This window comes from Caloenas nicobarica, chromosome 2 (assembly GCF_036013445.1).
Source record: "Caloenas nicobarica isolate bCalNic1 chromosome 2, bCalNic1.hap1, whole genome shotgun sequence".
Classification (NCBI taxonomy): Eukaryota; Metazoa; Chordata; class Aves; order Columbiformes; family Columbidae; genus Caloenas; species Caloenas nicobarica.
In genome coordinates, this window is record NC_088246.1 from 120,790,812 (window position 1) to 120,815,948 (window position 25,137).

Genomic DNA, 25,137 nt, shown 5'->3' on the forward strand with positions numbered 1-25,137 from the left:
AAGTTTTATTGACTCTGAATGTCATTCATCTCAGGAGGCTATTTATTAATAATTGTCTTTAGGGTTACAGAAGATGGAGACCCCTATGTCAGAGCAGATGATGAAAATTATGAGAACGACTCTGTCCGACAGCTGGAGAACGAACTGAAAATGGAGGAGTACCTGAAGCAGAAGCTGCAGGATGAGGCGTACCAGGTGGGAGAAGGACACCAGCTGTCCATAAATCTCCACGAGTGAGAAACAGTAATGCACCATAGCTGCCCAGTGCCCTTCTTAACCTCTCCTGAGCTCTGGGGTGTGATCTCTTCTCAGTTGCTAGAGCAGCCGCATTCCAAAACCTGCTGTTGTACTCTTCCACAGACACACATACCTTTGTGTGTATCCAGGAAGACCACACTGCCTGAGGCACACAACACTAGCCCATAAGCTTACCAGGGCGGGAGGTGGGACAGAATTGGCCCTGTGCTTCTTGTCCTCTGCCAGTGCCTAACAAGTCAGTCAGACCTCATTCCCCCATACCACAGATACTGATTGGTGGTGTCAAGCTGAGTTCCTGCAATATTTAGATTTTTTTTTTTTCTCCAGTAGCAAAAAACATTCAGAATGTTTTTTCCAGTGTGAACTGAAGCTCAAGTGCAGTCTGTGTGTTACTGTCATTGTCAGAATCTGGAAGGAGAGGAAAGGATCTGAAATGAATTGTGTCCCAGAAGACTAAGTATTCAACAAGCACCTAGTATAGAAGATTTGTCATTAAACACCCCCAGAAGAAGTTTTCAAAGGGCATTTGTTTAAGTCCGAGTAAAGCAAATTTGTCAGAGGGAGCTGGAATTCTGTAGAAACCCTGTCCTGTCTGTGTAATGGTCTCCAATTCTATCTGGTGTAATGGACTATCACCAGTCTTTAAGTTATTCTGACTTGGATCATCCTCATATAAAATTAATTACTTCTTATGATGTTGGTAGTAATGTCAGTAGGAGGGCACACCCAGTTCACTTATTTGGGAGCAGAGCTGAAGCAATCAAAAATAAATATTTTCTCACATGGTGATCAAATAAAATTTGGAACTCACCACGACAGAATATAACAGAGACCAAAAGTGTAAATGGGCTAAAAAAGAAGGATTAAACGTGTACTGAGAGGTCAGGTGTATGGAAATGAGGTTCAAAAGCACCTTCTGGGCAGGAATTCTTTACACTGCTGATTGCTGGGGGCTAACAAAATCTGGCCTTTTTTCCTGATAGTTTCCCGCTAGTGTCCACTGCCAGTCACTTTGGAGACAAGAATCTGGGACTGGCAGGCTCGTGATCTAATGAAGAATGGCTGCTCTTTTGGTCTTGTTTTCTGTAAAGCTGCTAGGATAAATTAGTCTCGTAAAAGTTCATTGACCCATATAAAAATTGCAGGTGATTTTGAGGTTGATGTATCTTTTTTTGTTGTTTACCTAGGTCTGCTCCGTGCCCCTGGTAGCCTGCCAAAAGTCATTCCATTGCATAGGTCTTTAAGGACATGATGACAAGAACAGAATTGTTCTGGGCTGTCTACTAAGGCAACAGTGGGTGACGCGGGTTTTTTGGTCACAATTTTTCATCCAAAATAGGAGATGGCAAAAATGGCAGCCTTTAAACTTTTGAACAGGATGAGCAGCTACTGCTGGGTAATGGAAAGTAATTGTCAGATATGAAGATGGAGTACCTCAATAGAGACAGCTGTCAAGCATCAAATAATAATTGTTATTATTGCTCGTAAGAATTCCATTTTGTCCAGAAAGAACGATAGACAAATGTGACTGTACTTTGTTTACACTATGGAAGTGCAATATATGGCAACAGTGTTACATGAGTTTCACCAGTTACAACAGGATTTTTTACGTGCTCGAAATTGAGTATATGTGTGCACTGCAAAATGAGGGCATTCATTGTGCAGTAGAAGTTATGCAAGTCGCTCAACAGAACTGGGTGTTACTCTTGCTTCAGTCAAAATAGAGCTTTTCTACTGTCTTCTGACAGCATTCCCGGAAGAAGGGGAGGAAATCTCCCTATTGATGTCGGAATAAAACTCCTTTGAATTTAGGTCAGCCAAGATGACACACAGGTGAACTTTGTTCCCCATTGTTTTACGTGATTGGTTTCCACTGGGGAAAAAAAAAAAAAAAACACACCAAAAACAACAACAACAACAAAAACAAAAAAATCAAAACAAAAAAAACCTCCACACACCAGAAAGAGAGAAAGACTTTTTTCTTTTGAAAATGTATTCACTGAGGGAGCAGAAAGTCATCGTTCTAGACAAATTCTGTTTATCAGCATTAGCTTTTTTCCAAAAGAAATTTCCTTATGTACTTTACTGTCTGTGAGATTGTCAGCTCCTATCAGGCAATGATTTTACAGTAGTGACTTGTAAGTGGAAACTATTTTTAGTTGATAACCACAGACCCAAGGCATGCAACGTGTGATAAGTCCTTCCCAGTATGGCGGATGCCCTTTCTGTTATGGAATAGGTTTAAAGCAACCAAGAATAGGTATAAGTTAGAAGACACCACTAGGATAATTAGGAGTTGGTTGGATAGCATCAGATATTGATCCTGAGACATGTGCTTTGGCTGTGACTGGTTCTCTGTGCTTTGTAGTTAATTTTTGATGGTTTGCTATTCTATTCCTTCTTCTACTAGTGTCACTGACTAGTCTCAAAAGATAAAGATACAACTTTCTACATGCAACAACAGAGGGAAATGGCAAAATTTCTGTTTAGGATATCCAACTGAACAGTGGCCAGGTCAACTATTATCATTTTCCATCCAACCGTTGGGATTTATTACAGGCTATTTTACTATTTGTACTCACACGTAGACTGCATTCATCTGGATAGCCAAAAAAAAAAGCTGGTGTCTGCAGCTATCATAATGCAATTGTCAGCTGAAAAAATTTGCGAGGAGCAACTCCTACTAAAGTTACGGAATGGTAACCTCAGTGACAGTATGGTAACCATTTTTATGTTAATAAATGTCTCGCTTTGTGTAAAAGCAGCACATTTAGAAAAACATGTAGATATAGTGTAGCATGGAAGACGGTTGGTCAAAACCCACTCTCGTTATTTTGTGTCACCTTGTCTCCAAGAAAGATTTGCAAACTAAATTCTAAATTAGTATTAAACTATGAGCAGAAAACCCAAGATACACAAGGAAATCTGGGACAGGGAAGCTCAAAGGAGGCTTCTTTCTCTCTCTTTTTTTTTCCGAAGCATGTTGTAAATAACAAATATCTGTACCAGAAAAAAACACACCTAATACACAAGCATAGTTGCTAATAGTGCTTATCCTCCCACATCTGCTACCAGTTGTGTTCTTGTTACAATCCGTTTCTAGATGTGTTGTGTAAGGCACTTTTCTTTGAGTTTATTTTCTGGGTCCGTAATTGCTCCCTTTATTTCTAGGCTTGTGCATGGCTTTCTTCAGAATAATCCGCTGTCTGGCTGCTCACTGGCTTAATTTGTCATCTTCTTGTTTTCTATCCTTTGTTATCTACAGGTCAGTTTGCAAAGTTGAGTGCAATATCCTTCTCTCTCTCCTCTCAAGTAAGTATCATTATAATTTAGAAGCATGTTGGGAATGAATCCTTACAATGCGTATTTCAGGTGCAACACACCTTGTGCTGCCTGAGTGTATGTGAAGATGCTGTTTCTTCTTTTAACCTGTGTTAGGATGCCTAGGAATGTCTAAATCATTTCTAATACTCTGTTTCAAGTATGGTCCTAGTCCTGAGGATTCCTATTAAGCCACCACCTTTTTTATCCTCTTCCTTTGTTGACCGTAAGAGTGAGGATATTGGCTTTACATCCCTGGAGATGACGGCAAATATACTAGCCAGTACAGAGAAACCTTATCCAGTAGATAATGAATCAGATTACATTTCAGGAGACTTGAGTTCAATTCCTTAGAATGCTTGAGTCTTCTGAGGATAACAGAAGTCGATCATTCCTGGTGAGACTGGAGCATGTACTCTAGTGTGTGAAACAGGAGTCAGGCAAACATCAAAGAAAGCAATCCACCAGCTGCTTAACCAGAGAGGTGTCCTCAGATGTGTCGTGGAAGTTTAAAATAGGCCAATCCGAAGTGCAAGGTACTCAGCCACTAGCTGGAGTCTGGCAATTCAGAGATAAGGCAAGAAGGTCTGTAAGCTCCCTGCTGGCCCCTGTTCAGGTCGTTCCTCACACATGCCAACCTCACAGTTGCAGCACTGAGTTTAATGCCAAGTTCAGCAATTGTGTTTTTCTTCAGGAGCACAGACAGCGGCTATTTTTATGAAGTAGCCTGTTATTCTGAACATTTGCCCAGGAAACGGCAGACCACAGGTTTCCTTCTTCTTTCTTTCCTTCTGCCTCATCTGAAGCTGCGGAATCTGTGTTTCTGACTTCCTGGGAGAGTGCAGTGCCCTGCTGCGAAGACAGCAGGGAGACCTTGCTGTCTGTCCCACGGTGACACTGAACCATGGGGCAACAGGGCCAGGAAGGGAGGAGAAATCAAAATAGGGGTCTGGCTCTGCTCTGCAAACTGAGTCTCTTCCTCGAAGACAGAACTAAAGGCAGCCAAAGGTCTACTATTAAATGGGCACTTCAAGCTGGGAGCAGGGTCCTGGTCACATAAGCAAAACCAGTGAACTAGCCTGTGCCAGCTTTAGCGGGAATTGGATTTTGCATGTCATGTTTTATGCTAGACCGCCTTATTTATATGTCAGTTTTAATGGTAAAATTTGACCCTGATTCAAGGGCTTTGCAACTTCTGATGACAGTAGACTTTGGATGTTAAATTGTGGACATTGTGAAAGCAGCTGCCAGTCTTCAGGGTTAAAAGCTGTTAGGTGTTTCTGAAGCATCTGTCTCAGTGTCTCTAGCAGCTAAAGCAGAATAAATGGATGTGAAAAGCAAATAAACAGCAATACCCAGAGTACTATAAACACCAAATAGCTGCTCGTAAAAATTCTCCTAACATTGCCCCTCAGGTTACATTCATTTTCTCAATAGCCTTGTTAAAAACTTGTGCCGTATAGAGTTTCCTAAACACTGACAAACAGAAAAACAAGTTTTCTTCTTCTTTTTTGTTGCAGTCGTCACTTATAGATCAGGTCACATGAAAATAAAAAGTTCTTTCAATAATAATGTATGTGTGTATAACTATGTATATAGTGGAAATGTTATAAATAACTGAATTTAATTACAGTTATGGATAACTATGATTTTAAAGGGTAGTAGCATTCAGACAAACCATTTTCAATATTAAGTGGAAAAAAAATCCTGTTCCTTGGAATTATAGAGCTCAGGCAATCTTATTTAAGGTTTCTGCTTTTGCCAGGAAGCAGCATTAACCTAGTAATGTGGGGAAAGGCATACTGCTGTACAGCCTGACTTTCTAGAAAATACGTATCCTTTCTCAAATTAGCACAGATCTGAGACCGAGCTGCTATCTGATCTCCTGGATGCTTTTGAAACCTTTTGAAACCCTGTCAAAAATAATTTTTTTTAAGCACTGTGCTCTGGTTAATTCCATAGTGAGACTCTTTTTAGCTCCCAGGGGAGCCCTTCAGCCAGTACCAAATACTGAAACATTCCCACCAGTTGTAAAAGCCTGGCCCTATAAAAATTAGCAGCATAAATCAGTGAACTTGACACTTGACCTGTATCAACAAGAACAAACTCTATTATGGTACATCGTGATAAATACCTCTGCACATGATAAGCGTGGCTTAGTCTTCTTAAGATTCACTCTTTTTTGAATATGGAAGACTAAAGTATCTTGTGCATTTTATTTGGTACTAATATTTCATAGCCTTGGAAAATTAAATCCAAAATCAATCATTCCAGTCGCAATGTCTAAAGTGGTTTTGCTGTTTACGTTGGGTTCTTGCTTGAAGCTTGGCAATTGCATCGAGACTTTTGCATCTAAGATATTATTCAATAAATGATGATACAAATACAGTCAGTATTATATTGCCTAGATGGCCACATGAGGTAGAAAGCCAAGAGACTTTCTCTTCTCACAACAGTATTATATTTGTGCTTATTTAGAAAAAGGTGGGAAAAGCAGAATCAGTTTATTATAGCTTCTTATGAGTGATATTGCTGCTGAGGGCTAGCCACAGGGTTTTGTTTATTTCCTCATTCATCAGTCATGGACAAGTGGTGATATCATTTGATTAAGGCTTTTTGCATTCTCTTTGCACTTGCATTTTTAAAACTGCTATGTACAATTCTCTAGAATTGATTTTGAAATAACATCTAGTATAACAAATTCCCAAGACACCAAGTGATTCCACTAATATGTAAAACATCATATAGTCGTGTTTCCAGTTTACCTTTTATATTAAATGTATTTTAATACCACTCATTTCACTTTTAATAGAGTAACAGAGTGAATTTGACCTTGTTTTCAGCAGGCTCTAGGCAGATCTTGAAATTCGGTGAACATGCAACTTGGATGTTATTTTACCTGTATCCCCCTGATGCAGTTGCTTTTTTACCAAGGATGGCCAATGGGAGCAGAAAGCCTCCATCTCTGAAAGTGGTTAAAAAGTTGTCATTTTCAGTGGAGAGCTGTTGACTTGTGCGGTGGACTTGTTCCCACGAGACCTACAGTTTCCTAGATTTTCTAGAGCAATGTTTTCTCAGTGCTGGCGTAGCAACGTCTTAGTTGATCATGTCTAATTCATTTATAGGCATTATTATAACAGAAAAAGGGGTGTGAAAAGCTGATAGAAATCAAACCTGAAGCATCCGCTTGAGTGGGAGTACAGGGAGGAATCTTTATTAGAGGATTCGTTCTCGATTTTTTAACTGTGATCATATTTTCTCTGTGTTGACAAAAACATGTAATAATTTAGGTTGAAGACTCAGTTCCATTCCCACTCCAAACCCTTTCACTTGCTCTAAACCTTATCACACAAATTGTGGGGTCTGGAGCTTTGGGTGGCCAGGGGTGACATTTCCATTGCAAAAGTGACTGAAAGTGGAAATTTTGCAAGCACAGAAACCACAAATTCCTTCAACTTTTTTTACATGAATTCATTGTTAAATTATTATTTATTCAACTTTGCTGTTTTTCCAGGACAAAAGTCTTATTGAGTAACTCTTTCATGTTTTTCTCGTCTTTTTCCTTTTTCTCCAAATTCTGTTTTCATATTTACCAGCACAGATGAGGAATATTGCTAAATGTCAGGTGATAAAACCCATGGACCAAGGGAGATGGTGTGACCAGTCCAGTCCGCCTGGTGTGCCGCTGTGGGAAGGGCTGTTGGTTAAGCCGAAGGGCACAGACGATTCCTTAAGTGCTGTGAAGATGCATCTGTCCTGCATCGCTGTTTTTTCTGGGAAGAAAATAAGATTTTAGAGCTAGTGTGCGCTTCACTGGCCGCTTGACCTTTTCAGCCCTTTGTGACATGAACCTGGCCGTTTACCATTTGGGAAAGATGGGGCGCAGCATCTGTAGCCCAGGGTCCAAGTGGGGTTATGAGCCCACAGTGACTGCATGTCTGGGTTTCAGATTTGCTGTGCCCACTGCCTGAGGTCACCTTTCCCAGCCGTGCCCTGGCCCCCCTTCCGCCATAGAACCCCAGTCTACTAGTCAGAGTTGACTGGCTGCATTTAAAGCTCATACACCATGGTTCATTCCTAGCATGGGGTTTCATGCCAGGAGATGGGGAGGTCACAGAGATGTAGGTGCATTGGTTGGTTGGATCCTTGGGAGGTCACCTGGTCCATTCTCCCACCTGACGCAGGTCTAGCTCCAACACAAGACCATGTCAGCCATGGCTTTGTCTAGCAAAGGCTGAAAACCTCCACAGATGGAGGTTTCACCACCTCTCTGGGCATCCCCCTCTACTGCAGAGCCACCCTTCTCATGTGGGGTTTTTTCCTTAATGTCCAACCTGAACCTCCCAAAATGAAGTTTGTCTTTTTTGTCCTTTTTGTGTGCTCCAGCACTACCAAGAAGATTTTGGCTTTGTTACCATTGTAACTACCCCTCAAATAGCTGCTAAGTGACCCTCCTTTGCCACCTCTGCCTCAGCAAGCCCAGTTCCTTCAGCCTCTTCCTCCTAAGTCCGTGATGCGGTGGTGAAGCAGGAGGATAGAGGCACTAGATGAGCTGCTTGCATCCATAAGTCGTACTACACTGGCACAATCAAATGATTCAGCATCTCTTTTTGGTTTTGTTTTTTTGGTTGGTTGGTTTGGTTTGGTTTTTCTTCTGAACAAATACATGAAAACCAGCATGATGTGGACCATTCCCTTTGAAAATAGCAGCAGGCTGACAGCACAGTAATTTTCAAAAATGTCTGCTACATTCACTCAGCTCTATTTTGGGTTTCATCTTTATTTTTCTCCTTAAGTCCTCCTCTTCTTAGCATGTAGGCGTAAAAAAGCTGTAAAAGAACTGTGACTGAGCTAACTGGGAAGAAGCAGCTTTAGTTTTGTGAATTTAATTCTCAAATTACATAAGTGATAGGGATGGTTTTTGAAAATCACTGAATTATAAGTAGCAGAAAATAACCCATGGATTAAGTTACATGAAAGATCAAGAAAAAAGTTTTGTAACGTGAGAAAACATGTAAGTCTTAACTTGGAATTAGTTCTGGCATTTCCAAAATGCTGCAATGAATTTATAGCTCTGAGGTTCATTAGTACACATTATTTCTTGCATGAAAATTTCTCTGTCCCAGTGCTCACTGTGGAGCAAAGAGAAGCCTTGAGAAAATGTAGAATAACCTCTCCACACTCCACCAAAGAGAAGTGATTTATCAAAAAAATTTGAAACAAACCCAAGTACTTAGCAGAACTGTAAATGCATCTTAATGCATCCAGTATTTCACAAGCCACTCTTATGTTGCTCTCGTGGTTTATAATGATACCATCAAGAAATGCAAGATGTACCTATATTTACATAACCCTGAAACTGGTTCAATAAAAATCAGTCTCAGGCAGCTGAGAACTGACCTCTTCCATGCCTTTTGTTTGCATTTTTCGGCTGAACAGTGAAGAGCAAAATGTTCCTTTACTAAGATTTCCAAATTAGTTTGCAGACTTAAGTGGTGAAGATGCATGTCTGATTTTTTAAAAATACTCGTTTAAAATGTACCTCAAATTTTTTTCTTGAACCTCTCATTAGCCTTGCAGTGCAGGTTTCCTTTCCATTTATCAACAAAATGTTAATGCCAGGTCTTTTGTAACTGCTTGATAGAAGGAGATACTAAATTAAGATCATCATACCATTTGACATACTTAGGTATTAAGGAATCAGAGGGAAGCATTTGTGTTTGAATAATTAATACAATCAGATGGTGTCAGGAAGGAGAAGAAGCAAGCTAAACTACCTGACCTTTCTTCATTCATCAGCTTTAATTTAACTCTTTTTTAGTGAAGTAATTTGCATTTCATCTCTCATCCTGTAGACCAGTTTTGTGCCTGAAATGAGTAGAGAAGAATTCTTGTCATTAGGGTTTGGTCTTCTATGCAGTTGTTATCACATCCCATGCAATGCCAATTGGTTTTCTGTCTGAGGTAGTTCAAGAGAAAAAGGATGAGCTCCTTAACTTTGAAAGAATCAAGTTTGTCAACAGTGCCTTTATGATAAATATGCCCAGAGCAGAAGTTTGCAATATTACCCGGCTGTAGATCCTGACATAGTTCTGAGAAAGAGCAGCAGTCGCCTGTCAAGCATTTTGCATTACAAACTAAAACTTTGATGCCTCTGGTATAGGAACTTGAGATTCTGACTGATGCTTCAGGGTACAGAGGAGCACCAAGGAGGAAGTGGTGCACCAGCAGATGAGGCTGTTTATGAGCTATAGCACCCAGAATCATCCTTTTAAGTAACTACATTTCTTTTTAGTCACAGTAAAACATACCCAGGCAGGTAAATCAAGGGTGAGACATTTAAACATGAGGGGAGGCTCATGATGGTGACTCTTAACTGAGTGGCTGAACACTGTGCACAGGGGGAATAATCCATGGGCTTGCTACCAATAATCTGTTTATAGAGCAACCCGGAAGGGGAAAATGGGAACATCTGCACATGTGTGTCAGTGCAGAGTTAGCCCAGGGTCCCACAGCAAAGCAGGCAGCTGCCTTCTCGCCCAGGGTAAGAAGAGTTTCCAACTTCCATATGCCCCGTCAGTCTCTGTTTACAGCTCCAATACCTGTGACTCCCTTGTGGCTTTTTCACATTTTTAACTTTTTCAGGGATAACCACAGGAATTGGCCGGCTCCTCCTTTTTTCTCTCAATAAAGCAGCTGGCAGAGAGGCTTTACGTGCTCTGCCTGCGTGGGCGCAGTATCTGAAACCAGCACTCTTTAAAACCTCTCCCTAAACGTTTCTCGGCAGGCAAGCTGCAGTCAGACAGACAACGAGAGCTACGTGAGAACTGACGATGAGGAGAGCTGCTTTCGGACAGACGATGAAGAAAACTCAGCTGCAAACTTCACAGAAGAGTGGAACCAAGAGGTGCAGCGTCTCTTGACAAAAAAATCACATAACTAAGTTCTGAGGACTGTAGCACAGTACTTTTGTTCTAAGAGTTGTAGTTTGTAGATGTGTGTTTTTGACAACAAGACTTTCGTTTAAAGCTAACTTATATTAGCTACATCTTCTGTAACATGGCTCATCACCAGTGAAGAAAACAGACTGACGTACGTACCTGCTGCTGTTACAAAGGATGGCAGTATTAATAACTCACGTAAACCCTTTGCACATGATATTGAACCTGTTCAGTTTACAATGACGATACTGTTTATAGATAGAAATTTGATTTCTGAATACTTTGAGATTTGAGTAGATCGGTTTACTATACACTGTACATTTTTTCCACAGAAGAAATAAAAAGCTACGATTATGCATTTAACACTGAATGATTATACTCCTGAGTGTATATATCTAGTAGCCCAAAAAACAAAGTACCAGACTATATTTGCAATTTGTTTGCAAGTCTTTAAATTAAGACTTACACAAAACGTACTAAAATAATAATGATAATATAATTAATAATAATAATAGAAAAAAACTTCTCTAATTTAGGGCTAATGTGTAACTTAGGAATGTTTCTTTCAAAATAATCTAACAAATCAGCCATAGAAGTTAGTGTAAATATTTTTTTTCCAAATAGATATCATATACAAAAGGTGACATTCAAATGATATAGAATCTAGTTTTTAAATCAGCACAGATCTTCTTAAAACTGTGAACTATGTTTTGAAATACTCGTTGCTAAAGCTGTTTATAAACCACAGGTGCCATAAGATCCCTGAACTGACTGATGTTATGTATAATCCTCCATGGTATTGTTTCATCGATGTTTTAGCTTTGGTAAGCATGTGTTCAACAAACCGACGCCTTCCATCTCTCTGCCCCTTCTCCTTCTCCCCTTCCCGCCCCCATTACGTTATTTTCGAGGCCTTCAGCTTTAAATGTACAGGCTTAAAGTGCGCTTGCAACTGTTTTCTTTTTCTTTCCGAATGTGTATTGCCTTAGCCAGCCACCAGATGTTCTGCATGCACTCTTGGAAATGTGTAGTGAGACTCTTTCGGAGCTGGATGGAGAAATAGCCGTCAGGGAAAAGCACAAGAGAAGCGGTGGATTTTTTCAAAAGGACAGGCAATTGGAGTTTTGTCCGGTTTAGTATTTCTCAAGTATAAAGTTATTTCAGGAGAAAGGGGACTTACCTGGCTGTTTTGGATGAGGCAGCGGGACTGCTAGCTAAGAAGCGTTTGCTCTGCTGTGACTGCAAACCCACAGATACTCCTGAGCAGGGATTGACACAAACCAGCTGGAACGTCCTCCCCACAGCGTATTGCTTGGAAATAAAGGTGACACCTGTCTGGCACATAGCCCTGCCATGCAGAGACATCAGAGCCGGGCCAGGTGCAGCCAGACCAGAAGCCGGGCAGGAACAGGGGCAATGTTATGTGCTGGCCGCACAGCCCCCCTGAGAGGTGCAGTGTGATAGCTCGGGGCCACCTCTTCGCTGATGTCATTTTACTGCCCTAATTTTACAGCTTCCAGTATCTGGCTGACCTGAAGTGACACTGTCTAACAGCCCTGAAAACAGCGGTGTTTCATACAGATATTTCACACCAGCACAGTATACCTACAGCAAGTGATGAGATACCCATCTGAAGCAGGTTAACATGGTTTTGCTGTCCTTGCTTTCATGGTGACGTGGATGTGCGCTGCCGTATTGACATGAGATTGCCATGTAGCTCGACCCAGTAAGTCCACTTGTTTGCATGCACGCTCTCAGCTCGCGGCTGTTTCCCTGGGCGCTGTGTGTCAGGGTATGAGTATCTGTATGAAAGAGCTGCTGCCATTTTTCACTTGCATATTGTATAATATTCCTGCGTGTGCAGATCTTTTGTCCGTATCTCCTTGTATATCTCGGCTTGATCTCAGAGATCTAAATGCGTACTAAGGCATCTAGATATCTCTGTGTAAGCTTTTCATTTTTGCAATCACTGGTCTTTGCTCCTGGGGTATGTGCCGTCCTGGCAAGGCAGGCACTGTACCCTCCCGTGCCCCCTCCTCCAACCTCCTCTCAGGAATGGGTGAGCCTCCACTAGTGCCTAGCACTCCATGTTTAAAGCTACTCCAGTGAAGCTGTAGATGTTGCTGTCAGCTCAGGATTCCCGGCAAGCATTTCCTGAACAGAGAGAAAACAAGCTAGAACACAGCTACATGCAATGGCTGACTAGTTCAACCCATGTCATGTTTAACTGTACCCAGAGTAATAGATCCCTCCCATCACCTCAATGTCTGCGTGCTTGTTATCGCTGTGCTTAAAATAGATGCAATAGAATAAATCCATTGGAAGGGCTCCCAGACTAGGAGTACGGGAAAAAATTGATGGATCAAGCGCCTTTCTCTCAGGCTGGTGTCAACAAGGTGATCCCCAGCAGAGCTCTGAGTGCCCTACGCCCTAGAGCTCTGAGTTGAAGCACCTCTTACTTGGCTCTCCAAATACCTATTTTAAGCATTTTCCAACTGTTAAGCTGGCTGCGTTTTCGCCCAGCTGGTCTTTGTCTGCTTGTTGAATATTATTTTGGTTGTGGTTTGCGGTCATTAAATGAGTTACAGAAGAGGTCCCTGGCGTGGGCCTTTTCTTAGCTGCCAATGACCCACCACAGCAGTCAAAACTCTGGGTGGTTTTACTGTCACTGGAGGGAAACCAGTGGTTTGGAATCAGGAGACAGGGATGTGAAGATGTATAGGGTCCTCGAATGTCCAAAGCGAAGGTGAAGAATGGGTTGTCTGTAAGTAGTAATGTTAACTAAATTGCATAAAAAGGTGTGTGGCCTTTGTTGTGATATAATATGTATTTTCTTATATGCATGAGCCAAATTGTTGCATCATAATTTATCATAAGTGTGTCCACCTTTACTTTCAGTCATCTTCTCCCATCCTTATTGGTTCTTGGCAATTACTGTAGATAGACCTTGTAAATATTGCAACCTCGGGTTGCTGTAATCACGTTGGTTCAATTCAGCAGACGGAGCTGTGAACAACAAGCACTCCACTGTGTCCTGAAGACAAAAGGGCATTTTTACCTTTGAACCAAAAAAAAACCTGTATGAAGAGTTACATCTTGAGGCTACTAACTGTAAGACATTTTTAAAACTACTGTACTTGACACCACTTGCGACAGATGCAGAGACACTAAAGATGTCACGATATTCATTGGTATTGTAACAGAACTGCTATTGTATGGGGTTTTTGTATTGCTGTTAAGTATTGTTTTGTGTGTGTGTGTTGGAACCTACTGGGGACATGTTATATTTTGAAGTGATTAAACTATTTAATTGTGTGTCTATATTTTGGAATGGAATTATTTCTTCATTAAAAAGATTTTTAAAAGTAATCTATGGAGCATCGTGTTTGTGGCTTATTTTGGTTTCGGAAGTCCTGTTCCATGGAGCCCAAGCATGGGGTCACTTCAAGGGAATGCAGTAGTGACACACCAAAAATATCCTCTGTCTACTTACCACATATCCCGGGATCTTGGGAAGCAGATAAAACCCAGTCTACTGCCTCCTCCTTCAACGCCAGCTGCTGTGGTAACCTATAAATCACCAGGGTTTATTTGCCCTAATTCCCCTGTCTGCATGCTGACATTCTTCAATAAAGATGATGATTTTACACTGTAAATTATTTGCTGGATCTGCTGAACTTTGCCTCCACAATCCCAGTCCAAATTCATATCCACAGGCGTGTAATATATGACATATCAGCAGCTCCTCAGGATAACTCTGTTTTATCCATGTATAATCCCAAATTGCTGTGTTTCTTCCTAACCCACAGTCAGCCTATGGCCTTTGGGGAGCAAAGGAGCCAGTGAAAGCTAATTTGTAGGCAAAGGCTGTTTTCCTCTTTAACTCTTGGTTACTCTAGCTACTTTTTGCTCCCTAAAAGGCAAATAAACGCATATGGGAAGAACCAAGTCAGTTTCATTTGCAAAAAGAAACGAAATTAATAATAAAATTGAAATAAAATAAAATATAAAAATAATAAAAAATAATGAAAAAAGTAAGTGGATCTGGGAAGTTGGCAGCTTGGCTGCGTCAGTGCTGAACTAGATGACTGAAAACTTCCAGAACTTTCTAAAAGCACCTGGGAGTTTCATGCAGCAGCACATGGATCTATGGCTGCTCTTCCAATGTTTGTGTGGCAGGCCTGTTGCTTGACAGTTGTGTATTCACTTTCAGGCAGCCCTTAGTTTCGGTTGAAACCTTTGAAGAGAACATCACAGGAATACGAAGCCGAGTCTATTGCAGAAATAGGCTACGTGGTGTGGGAAGAGAAATCTCCTCTATTGTTCCACAATGAAAAAATGCACTGAAGAATTTCATATGCTTCAGGATCATCCTGTCTAATACCCCAGATAATCCGCAGATTAAGGATTCCCCTTTGCTTTCTCCTGGGTGATTGCCACCGGTTGAGTTGTCTGAGGATTAGGACAGCCGTCCCACACGGCCAGCACAGCAATAACATGCCTTGGGCTTCCAAAGGCAAAGCGGCAGAATTAGGCTGTGCCTCCCACCACCTTCCAGTTCCCCTAGAAGAGGTACAAGCCAATGGTGAACAGGTTCCAGACTGGAACAAACTTTTCTGATGGCCCACAAGTCTGGAGGTTTCTAGAAAAGGCTGTTTTGGGGGAGCGACCTCCCAGGATAAGGCTGGGGGATGTGCACAGGGTAGCAGAGGAATTGTGTGGTCACATCACACAAACTTTGAGACTTCAGCTTGAAGATAATGAAGACTAAAAATACAGGCAATGTGAAAGGGTAGTTGCTTTTCCATGACTTGGAAGGAAATGCAGGAGGCCACGGCGCATTTTGTCATCAGTGTGCGACACTGCAGAATGTAGTTTGCTGTTTCATACAACATAATTTACCACCAGCAAATTAATTTCCTCGTGACTTGGGTTTTTTACATAACGCTCAGCAGTGGCCAGATGCCAGATGTGTGAGGCCTGCTGCTTGTTATGCAAATTGTCAGCCGTAAAGGCCTCCCATTAACTTTCTTCTCCTCTGCTTGTTACAGCCCCAGCACTGCATGCAGCCTGCGTGGCCTCTGGGAAAAGAGGCTCGTACACCCTGCGTGTCCGTGTTTTGAGTGGTTTTCTTACCACTGCTGGGTTTGGTTTTGCCCCGTCTCATTGTATTCCTGTGTAAAAAAAAAAAAGGGGTCAAAGCTTTTTCCAATCTGAGGGGTGTAAGCGTGCGTTCCTACATTTCTCAGCCTCTGGTCTTTGCATCCCCCGAATCCCTGAAAGCCGCCCCTCACCCCAGCCTGGGGCACAGAGCCTTTCTCCTCCTCCTCCTCCTCCTTCTCCTCTTCCTTCTTCTCCCTCCGCCATGGGCACCTCAGTGTGACTGCAGGACCTCACCTGCGCCAACACTTGTCCTCATGCTTCTGTTGTCATTCAAGGCTCACTCCAGGGTGAAACAAGATTTGCCTGAAACCTCCCCAAAAGCAGGGAGCCGTTGGGTACCGCCTCACAGAGCAGCTCCCTGGGAAGCAGGTTTCTCACCCTCGGCGAGCATCTCTCTCTGCCCTCCTGTCCCAGTTCCCACCAGGGCTGCCATGGGGCCCAGACTGGAGTGTCTCGTGGGTGGGATCCCTTGCTCAGGTCAAAAAGTTTCTTTTGGCAATCCAAAACTCTTCACTGGTTTCGCCAAAAATGTTTGTCCCTCCCCCTGCCCCACAGACTTACCTCTCCCCCTGCACCCCTCACTGTTGCCTAGTCCAATTACACTCAATTATTTTCATTTTTTGCTTTGTTGTTTTTAATGCCACTGACAGTAGCCTTAAATCCCCAGCGATGTCATGCACGTAACACTGCTGCTATCAGTAGGAATCAGGTACTTAAAAAGCCTTGAAGATCTACACTTTTGTCTCCGCACTTGTTTTAGGGCTGTCTTCATGCGAAAAGGCAGGCGCTTACAGGTGCTGTAAGAAGCAGCTTTCATCTCCATCTATTATATATGATGTAGGCACAACTAAACTCAGAATCCTGCTGACAGACCTCAGCTCTGAAAAGCCACCCTATTGCCTTCTCTATAAAATAGCAAAGTAGTACTCTAGTATTTTAAAATGGCATTGCATGCTCTCCAAGGCTGATTTTACATTTGCTACCCATAAATGCACACTTGCTCTCAGCTCATTTGCCCAGAGCCCCTCGCAGCTCTGAGTGCCCCGGCAGACCGAAGGGCTCGAGCCCTGTTTGTTTCAGCTGAAAGGCCAATATTGGAGCTATAGCAGATGGTAATTAGTACTCCAGGGAGCACTGCTTCCAGGGAATCCGCTCATCACTCGCTTTGAGTCACACACTTATTGGAGAACACTTCACCAGAAACACATTTTCTGCTACATTTTGGATCTAAGCTCTCACAAATTAATTGGGTTCATGTATAAATGCAAGAAGGAGGAATGCAGAACACCCTCCTAAGGTCGCAATTGTGAGAAACGTATGCAGAAAGACATCTGTTAGCCAATTAAAAACTGGTTTTATAGAGGTTATACAAAGTCTGCACAGCTCTAGCAATGGTTATTCGTCTGGCAAAGTGATCATCAACAGAAAAACTAACTGGGTTTGGCTGCAAGCGGGGATTACCGAGACTGATGGTGTCTGGAAGCAGAAAACTTAAACTGTCTTATGTTTAGCTGGGGATCTATCACTTAGCTTAACGGGAGCAAAACCAGAGGACTAAAACCAAATGAAAACCAGTTCCCTGGCTATTCAGTGGCCAGCTACTGCTTGCTTGGGAAGCAATTCGTTATTCCCCTTACGTGTTGCGCTGCCGGTGGCGACACATCTCATCTGCTCGGCGAATGCTGCTGAGCGGCAGGTGCTGCTGCCGTGGCTGGGCCATGGGGTACGGCCGAGGGACAGCAGGCAGAGGTTTGCCCCAACAGCTCTCTCCAGTTGATAGCAGGACTGCATCTGATCGAGCCTTCAATAAAACCTGATGAATAAACATGGCATGTTTTCGCTGGCAGCTGAAACCTTCTCCAAGATGGAAATAGTGTTCATGTCTTCAGCCACCTAACAGATGAGACAGAAAAAAGCTGCTGGCCTTCTCCAGAAAGCATGAGCCAGCTTTACTCTGGGGTGAGGCTTCACAACAGGCTGTGTGATAATTCAAAGAGGAAGAACCCGTGTACCAGTTCCTTCCCATGTCCTTTACCACAGACTGTCTGTACAGTAATAATATTTATTCTCTCACTTCTGAATGTAGAACTTGACCAATGAAACTTAAGCCAACACATTTAAAACAAGGCTGGGAAGGCAAGGCTTGAATTTTGTTGAGTATCTGCATCATGCCCCGTTGCCTAGGTATCTGCATTTAAAATTCAGGGGCTTGTTTCTAAGAGTTATGAGCTAGAGAAATAAACAAGCCGGTTTAAGGATGCAGGAGTGAAGATGACTCAAATTCGGTTTGTTATATTTACGTTGTTGTGCTGATTTGGACATTCATTGTCTAACGATGGCCTAGAAACACAGATCCCCTGCAGATGCGTTTCCCCTACTCACTTCAGCCAGCTTTACATGCCTGGTTCTGTACAATCCGTAGCACAGACAGATGGCACGGATGCACCAAGGAGTTTGTTCTTGCTATGTTAAATAAGCAGCGGCATTCCAGACTGCACAGGGCGAGTCAGACGCAGCACGAGGTTATCCTATCTGGTTTGTGTGTGTCGGGTTTTTCTCATTTTCACCGTACAAGAGGATGAACGCTACCTCACCAGGCAAAGGCGAAAGCTGCGCAGCACATCTCCTGCCAGCCCCCCAAGGCAACGCCGGCTGTACCCCCCGGAGGTGGAAGCCCTCTGCACCCCAGGAATTGCCTTTCCTTGGTTCGCAGCTCAGGCACCAGCCCTGCTTTTGTGGCACTGTAGCTGTGATATCCCACTGGTTTGAGGGCTCTGACTTTACCGCACAGTGGCCACCAAACCCTCTGGCCTTGGGTTTTGCATCAGCGCGTAGCTGCTGTGGTGGAAGTCAGGTCCCCACCACACCGAACGTGAATGGGTATCTCTCCTTCTGCAAACGTGGAATGCTCCAGACTAAGAGCAAAAACACATGAATAATGCATAAAAAGACAAAGTGACGGGGATGTTCACCTGCTGACACAAAGTATCAGCAAACATAACTGGTGGTGCTTCAGGCCAGTTTACTTCTAAGATGTAAACAGGTAGTAGCTGTTTGGAGTGTGAGCAAGATATGCTTTCTTGACTGAAGTAGCACGAGTACAGACCCCCTGACTGAGAAAGAACTTTTTCTGAAGGTCACAGTAGCAATGAATGTTTATTCCTTATGACCTATGAATACATTTCATTACCATTTAGCAATACCAAATCTGTAACTCCAGGAAAACCTATTTTCAACGTACTATATGGCTACAGAGATATTCAAGCCTGCTCCAGAATTTCTGGGCTGAATTCTAGCAAGTTTAGCCCAACCCAGCACTTCCCTCCATCTAAATTTCCCTCAGAGGCATGTGGACGTGTCTTTAGCTGCATAAACCTAATTATGCTCCCACAGCCCCAAAACTGACAGCTAAATTACTGTTCCAGAATACTTGCAGAACAAAGCTTAACCAGAAATGTTACAGCTTGATTTGTTGGACCAGCAGTCTGAAAAGAAATATTGTTATGTAAATTTAATTTGGAAATGATTAGCAAGAGCAATGCCATAGAGCAGAATCCTTTTATTTTTTAAAGGGATTCCACCTTTTTATAATTACAATGTTTCTGGTTACATTAGCATAAGTAAGTTGCAGGTATATGAAGCATTTTTGGTAGAGTACACATGTTTTTGAAGATGAGGTTTTTCTCATACAATGCAATCCTAGAAGAGGTCTTAAATATTCTTAAAAATCCAGTATTGTTTGAAAGTGTGATTTTTTTTTTTCCCTCTGTAATGCTGCAAAACTGTTGTTCTGGAAGCACTTGTTTTCAGCAAAAAGTTGGCAGTGTTCATAAATGAAGTCACACTGTGAAAATTAAAGATACCCACCCTGGCGGGTCCTAGTCCATATCTTGCCCCCTCCAGGGCAGTTCCTTTTATATTTGCTGCCTGAAGTCAAAGTCAGGCAAGGTCTGAAATCTCATAAAACCCACAATCCATAAAGATCTGGTACTAAATAGGGGTGCTACAACCTGTCATGCAAGAAATAACCTCTCTCATAGCTGAGATTTAATTTGTGGGCATATCTTTCACATTTTCAAACTGAAGGAGGATAGATACATGTTGTGGAAATCAGGGCAAGGACCTACTGAAGATCTAAGTCTTCTTTATATTAGTTGTTGTGTCTATCAACAGGGTTTAAACTTTCTGTCTTAGTTGAAATTAATACTATTTATACCCTACCGATATTGTTTATACTTATTTACATGTGACATAGTACGTCTTGGAAAAATTAATCAATACAAGTCTAGTCTTCATAGAAGAATATTGGCCTGATCCATTATCCACTGATCTAAAAGATAAGGCTCTTATTTTTGGAAGCATGGGATCAAGGCCAATATGATAGTCTGTTGGGCTATAGAATATGGCGAAATTTTCAGCTTTTCCTTACTTTTCTAGATAATCTAAAAAGTAGCATCCAACAGATGTGAAAAAGGAAAAAAAAGTAATTGATTTTTTAAAAGCGAAAACCTGCAGCTATGGAAGTTAGAGAGGGCAAATGCAAAACCCATTCAAATAACAATAGAAAATGCAGAAAGACATTATCTTGTATGTATTTCTTTACAGTAGCCATCAGCCCATCTGTCTTCAAAAAAAGCCTGTTGCATTTCCACTAACAGCTGTATCCTGGCTTTTTCACCTAGTAAAGTAGAAATTAAGTAGCAAAGTTGTAAAACTGGAAGAATTCAAGAAAAATAAACATGCAGTGAAGCAAACTCAAAAGACTGGGGTTTATTTATTGCAGATAAGGACTTTCCCGGAGAAAATAATTTTAGGATGTCACATTTTTCGTGACAAACAAAAAAAACCCAGCAAGCACAGATTTTTGGCATGACATTAGGCTCGAGATTTTTGAACAGCCCTTTTCACTGCATGTAGAGACAATAATCCTGGCGCGATGTGAGCCAAGTCCCTGGCATGCAGCATGATTTTCAGCCGTCCTCTCCTTCCACCCTGCAGCCCCAGCTACTGTACGGTTTGGTGTGAAATCTTGGTCCCGTGATTTGCTCTGTGTCCCTCCAGGTCTTCGGTGGAAACAGGGGAACTAATGAGTGGTAGCGAATGAGAGCAGGAAAGAATAAAAATCACTTTGGAATTATTTTGAAGTGTTTCCCTGAGTTTTTTTGTGGGCAAAGAAAAAAATAAGACATCAGGGATATTTAAAGCATTGTCCTTAAGCATAAAGCCATACCTAAAACCCCACTGTTGGCTTATCTTTTCAATTTATGGCCAAAAAGTATAATTATTGCTGTCATTGTTGCATTTCTTCTCCTCCTTCATTCTCCTAACCTAGTGAGCTTTTTCTTTTCCAACATCTCTAAGTACAGGCCCACTCCTTCTCCATGGTGTCCTCCTCCAGGTCCCACTTAATCCACACCACTTGCATTTTGACCTGTCTCACCTCACCGGTTGACCATGGTAGGGTCGGAACTGCCTCCTCACACCCCTGGGACAGCAACCCTGGTCCTGTGTGGCTGATCCTGCTTCCTTTCAGCAACCAGGAGGCTTGATGTGCTCGTATCCATGTGCTGTCTTCAGCTTGAGGCTAAATATCTGCCTTAAGTGCACCCCGATGAGCTCCCCAGGAGGACATTCTCCACCATAGCTGCAGGAAACCTGGTCCTGAATCACAACCTTCCTGCCCACAGCCAGGTCTACTGCCTTCTCCATCCCCGAGTCTAACTTAATGTTGAAGTTCAGCAGGACTCACAGGACCTGGACTGTGACCTCTCAAAGAAAAAAGATGAATTGTTTTTTCCCCATGCCTTTTTCTCTTTCTGTGGTTCAGTGAAGGCCTTGACTTCCATGGCTTTGAAATTTTTCTTCCTCAAGAGTGTCTTTGTTTTCTGTATGAGATGTTAACCTCTTGTCTAGCCTGGAAATTTGAGTGTCTGGAAAGTTGGGGAAATTACAACTTCAGAGGAGCCTCAAGACTGAGCAATGAAGAAGGAAAGGAGCTTCTAGGCAGCCTGTAAATTCTTGGGGCTGAGAATGTAAACTTGTCCAAGCTTACAGTCCCCTCCAGCACAAATCGGGGGTAGAAGAGCATAGGTGCAAATGCGAAAAAGCCATTTGTTCATTTGTTTATTTTCTCAAATGTCTGATTTAATGCAGTGATAAATTAATGTTTTATGGTGCCCCTGTGTAAGTTTATAGACCACAGCACTCATTATCACTTGTGACAACTGAGATTCCCAGCCAAACGGGATCTGCAAAAGCAGAGGAGAACAGATCTGGCTTCACCACTGTTTGAGGTCACAGGAAAAAAACTTGCAGACGGATTTTTCATTTTAAAAAAATTGCATTTGAGCTTCTAAGATGCACCAGAAGGAATGATTACAAAGAGCCACAACACGACTTAAAAATATTTGTCATGGATGGTCACCATTAAAATCTATTTGAATGACACATGCTAACAGTGTCCGATTTTGTACATCGTTTTAGTAGGAAAATAACATGGCTTTAAAAAAATAAATATTTATTTAATTTAATTATTTTATAGATTAAAAGTGGATTCAGAAGAAAACCAGTTGTAAGAGAAAATTTCCTTTTCAGAGTGACATTGGCATAGATAAAAGGGAAAAAAGAACACACAATGCTGAAGGAAGTAGCATTAACTGGTTCTGAAGTGAGAGCTTTACAATTACAATATATACTACATTTTTTTAATAAACAGCACTTGTATACATGCAATCAGGCCAAAACTCCACAAACGTCAGACTCAGACAGGGAAGGGGGAGAGAGTGCATGTACATGTGCGCGTATGGCTGGGGGCACAACGAGGGGACGCTCATGTGCCTTCTGCATTCCAGATTTACTTCAGTTTTAAAGAGAAAACTCTAATGAACAGAATTGAGTTGCCATCAAATGTGTTATTTTCTGTCAGTTTCTATTTATAATTACCACAGGACAGAAATGAAGCCGAAACACAAATCGCACGATATAACCGTCAGAATACACTAATTCCAGCAGCTCTGATTGCTGCACTGAAGAAGCCATGTGAGAAGGCAGGTGCCTCCTCCCTCTGCACTTACATCCGTCCTTGTCTGGCTTTCCATGGCCTGGAAAGCGAGGTGTGGAGCTGCACACGTTCTGTGCGCTGTGACATGGAGCAAAGTTGTTGCAGAGATTTCCTAACCCCCAGGGGTCTGCCCAAGACAAGCAAATGCTGAACTGTTCAGTGGTGTTGTACAAATAGGTCACTGCTGGATCGGGAGAGGGATTTCAGGAGACTGGGCAGTGCTGGAGGATGTTAAAAGACGTGAGGTAACATGCTGACAGCATTCTTCCAGCCTGTTAGTAGTTCTAGCACTGGGTAAGCTGTTGCAGTGTACTTGCTAAACCTGCTTATTTTGTTTGGGCATCCATCAGATTTTCAAAGTTACTTTAACTATTGCTTTGAAATAGCATAGCAGTTGGTGAATAAGCAGGTAAAACTTTAAGTTATGCATAAGTAAATAGTTTCATTTCTGCCGTGGCTGCTCTAAGGAGGGTGTAATGCGCTGCCGTCACCCTTTGCAACGCTGAGCCAAAGATCACAGTGCAACTCCCTGGGCAGCTACACCATCCTCTTACTTACTATGCAAAACTGCTTTTATGCATCTGCTCTGGTCACATTTCTCCTTGCTTAGCTCATAAAGAAATCCCAATAAGCCTCTCTTGAATCCAAATTCAGCTTCCCAAAATTGGTTCAGTCAGTAACATCTGTACTCCTCTCTGCTGAGGAGAACATGCCCAAATTATCCATTTGCCTCCTGGCTCTGCCTGTGCAGTCAGAAGCCAGGACGCTTCATAGCCCCAACAGCTAAATCCCATTGCACTCTTCACTTAGTCCTTTGCCACGGCCATTCCTCATCCCTTTCCCTGTGCAACATCCTTGTGCGATGCTTCCTAGCAGAAATAGCCATAAAACTTGTTGATGAATTGAGGACTCTGGCCCTGATACCTCCAGGAGGAATAAAGAAGCTTTTTAATAACAACAATTAATAACAACAAGCAAAACTTGATTAATGGGGTAGGAAGGGCGTATTAAGGAAATTTCTTGTTCATTAGTTGATTAAGAGCCCCAGGAACCATAGATCATACTGCTTTCGCTGAGGCTTAATGAATGAAACAAAGATGGTGACATGTCTAGTATAAATAATTGTTTCTTATACTAGTTAGATTATGCTTTGTACCAATGATGGGAAACATTGAAATTGCTTAGTAATAGGTGTAAATTCATGGAGTATCCGGTGATACCAAAATTAACACGCATTATCACCATACCACGAAACCAGATTTCTGCCCCGCTGTGCACGGCCCTTTTCCTGGTGGAGTCATGATAATCTTTTATAATACGCAAACTAAAGTAGGTTCATCCTTACTCTTTAGCACAAAGATGAAGAGATATTTCGTTCGTCTACAGGGTCAAACATCACCACTTAGGGTACCCATAGCCAGGCATGCACCAGCCCTGCCGTGAGACCTCTCGCTTTGCCACCGCAGTCCCGGGGCTTTCTGTGGATAAGGTGAGCAGAAAAGCCACATTTTTCCCCTTCAAGTCTCACATCAAATTGAGTTTAGCCAAACAGCCCCAAAGCCTGATGTTTCTGTCCTCTCTACAGTCTCTTGAGTCATGCTCCCAGTGTATTTTTAACAAGAGTAATGTGGTTGCCCTGCACGTACTAACAATTTGTTACCACCTCAGATCCTGCTTCCCCAGAATAAGGAGTAACAGGTGAAGCCATTGCAGCAAAGGGCAGCCACTCACTTTTGACTCTTTTAAGGGTTAGATGTTTTCTCAACTACCCTACAATTATAATTATTCAAAGCAACGAGTTCTCTGTTTCTTGTAGAATTACAGTAGAAATGCTTTAGCCACTTGTGTGCTTTGAACAGTGATTCTTGTCAAACGAGAGCACCATGCCTCACCTTGCTGTATCAGCTGCTCTTAGGACTATTTTAAGGCTTCATTCCCCCAAGGACTCCCAAGGGAGCCTGGCTGCCACCTGCACCCCATCATTACGGGTCCTAGGAGATGCCCTGGGCCCGAATCCCAGGCTTGGAGCGTACTCCAGCTTTGGTCTCTTGATACAGCTCCATTTATTTCGCCCTTTGCACTCAGTCATCTCTCTGCTGTGGTGAATTGAAGGCAGAAGGGTCAGGTTTGTACAACCAAAAGCTAATTAATTAGATCAATCTCTTGAGGCCTATCTGTAAGGGGAAAATACTTCCCAGTATTAATTTGCTTCAGTAATGTAAATGATGTATTTCTGGCTTGTCTTCTCAGACACTGTTTCCAGTATTTTCACACTTCCAAAAAGGGAGCCTACAGTGCAGCAAACAGTCCGGGTTTCGCCTATGAGCTCCTGCTACATCATTAATCTCACTGCTACAACTCAAATCTAGACTCTTATTCTTTTCTATCTTCACT

The 25,137-nt window shown here is 42.3% G+C and overlaps 1 protein-coding gene across 12 annotated transcripts in view; it reads left to right on the plus strand.

The window, feature by feature from the left end:
- The window catches only part of DTNA (dystrobrevin alpha), a 187,066-nt gene extending 173,177 nt beyond the window's left edge, over window positions 1-13,889 (plus strand). For 11 of the 12 annotated variants that reach the window (XM_065627637.1, XM_065627630.1, XM_065627633.1 and 8 more), the window contains 3 exons: window positions 63-195; window positions 3,524-3,570; window positions 10,367-10,456. In XM_065627637.1, the coding sequence (XP_065483709.1) occupies window positions 63-195; window positions 3,524-3,541 (151 nt within the window). In that variant the 3' untranslated portion in view covers window positions 3,542-3,570; window positions 10,367-10,456. Of the gene's footprint in view, window positions 1-62; window positions 196-3,523; window positions 3,571-10,366 lie in introns of all 12 variants that reach the window. The other variant, XM_065627642.1, reaches the window with a different exon arrangement.
- Window positions 13,890-25,137: the final 11,248 nt, after the last annotated feature.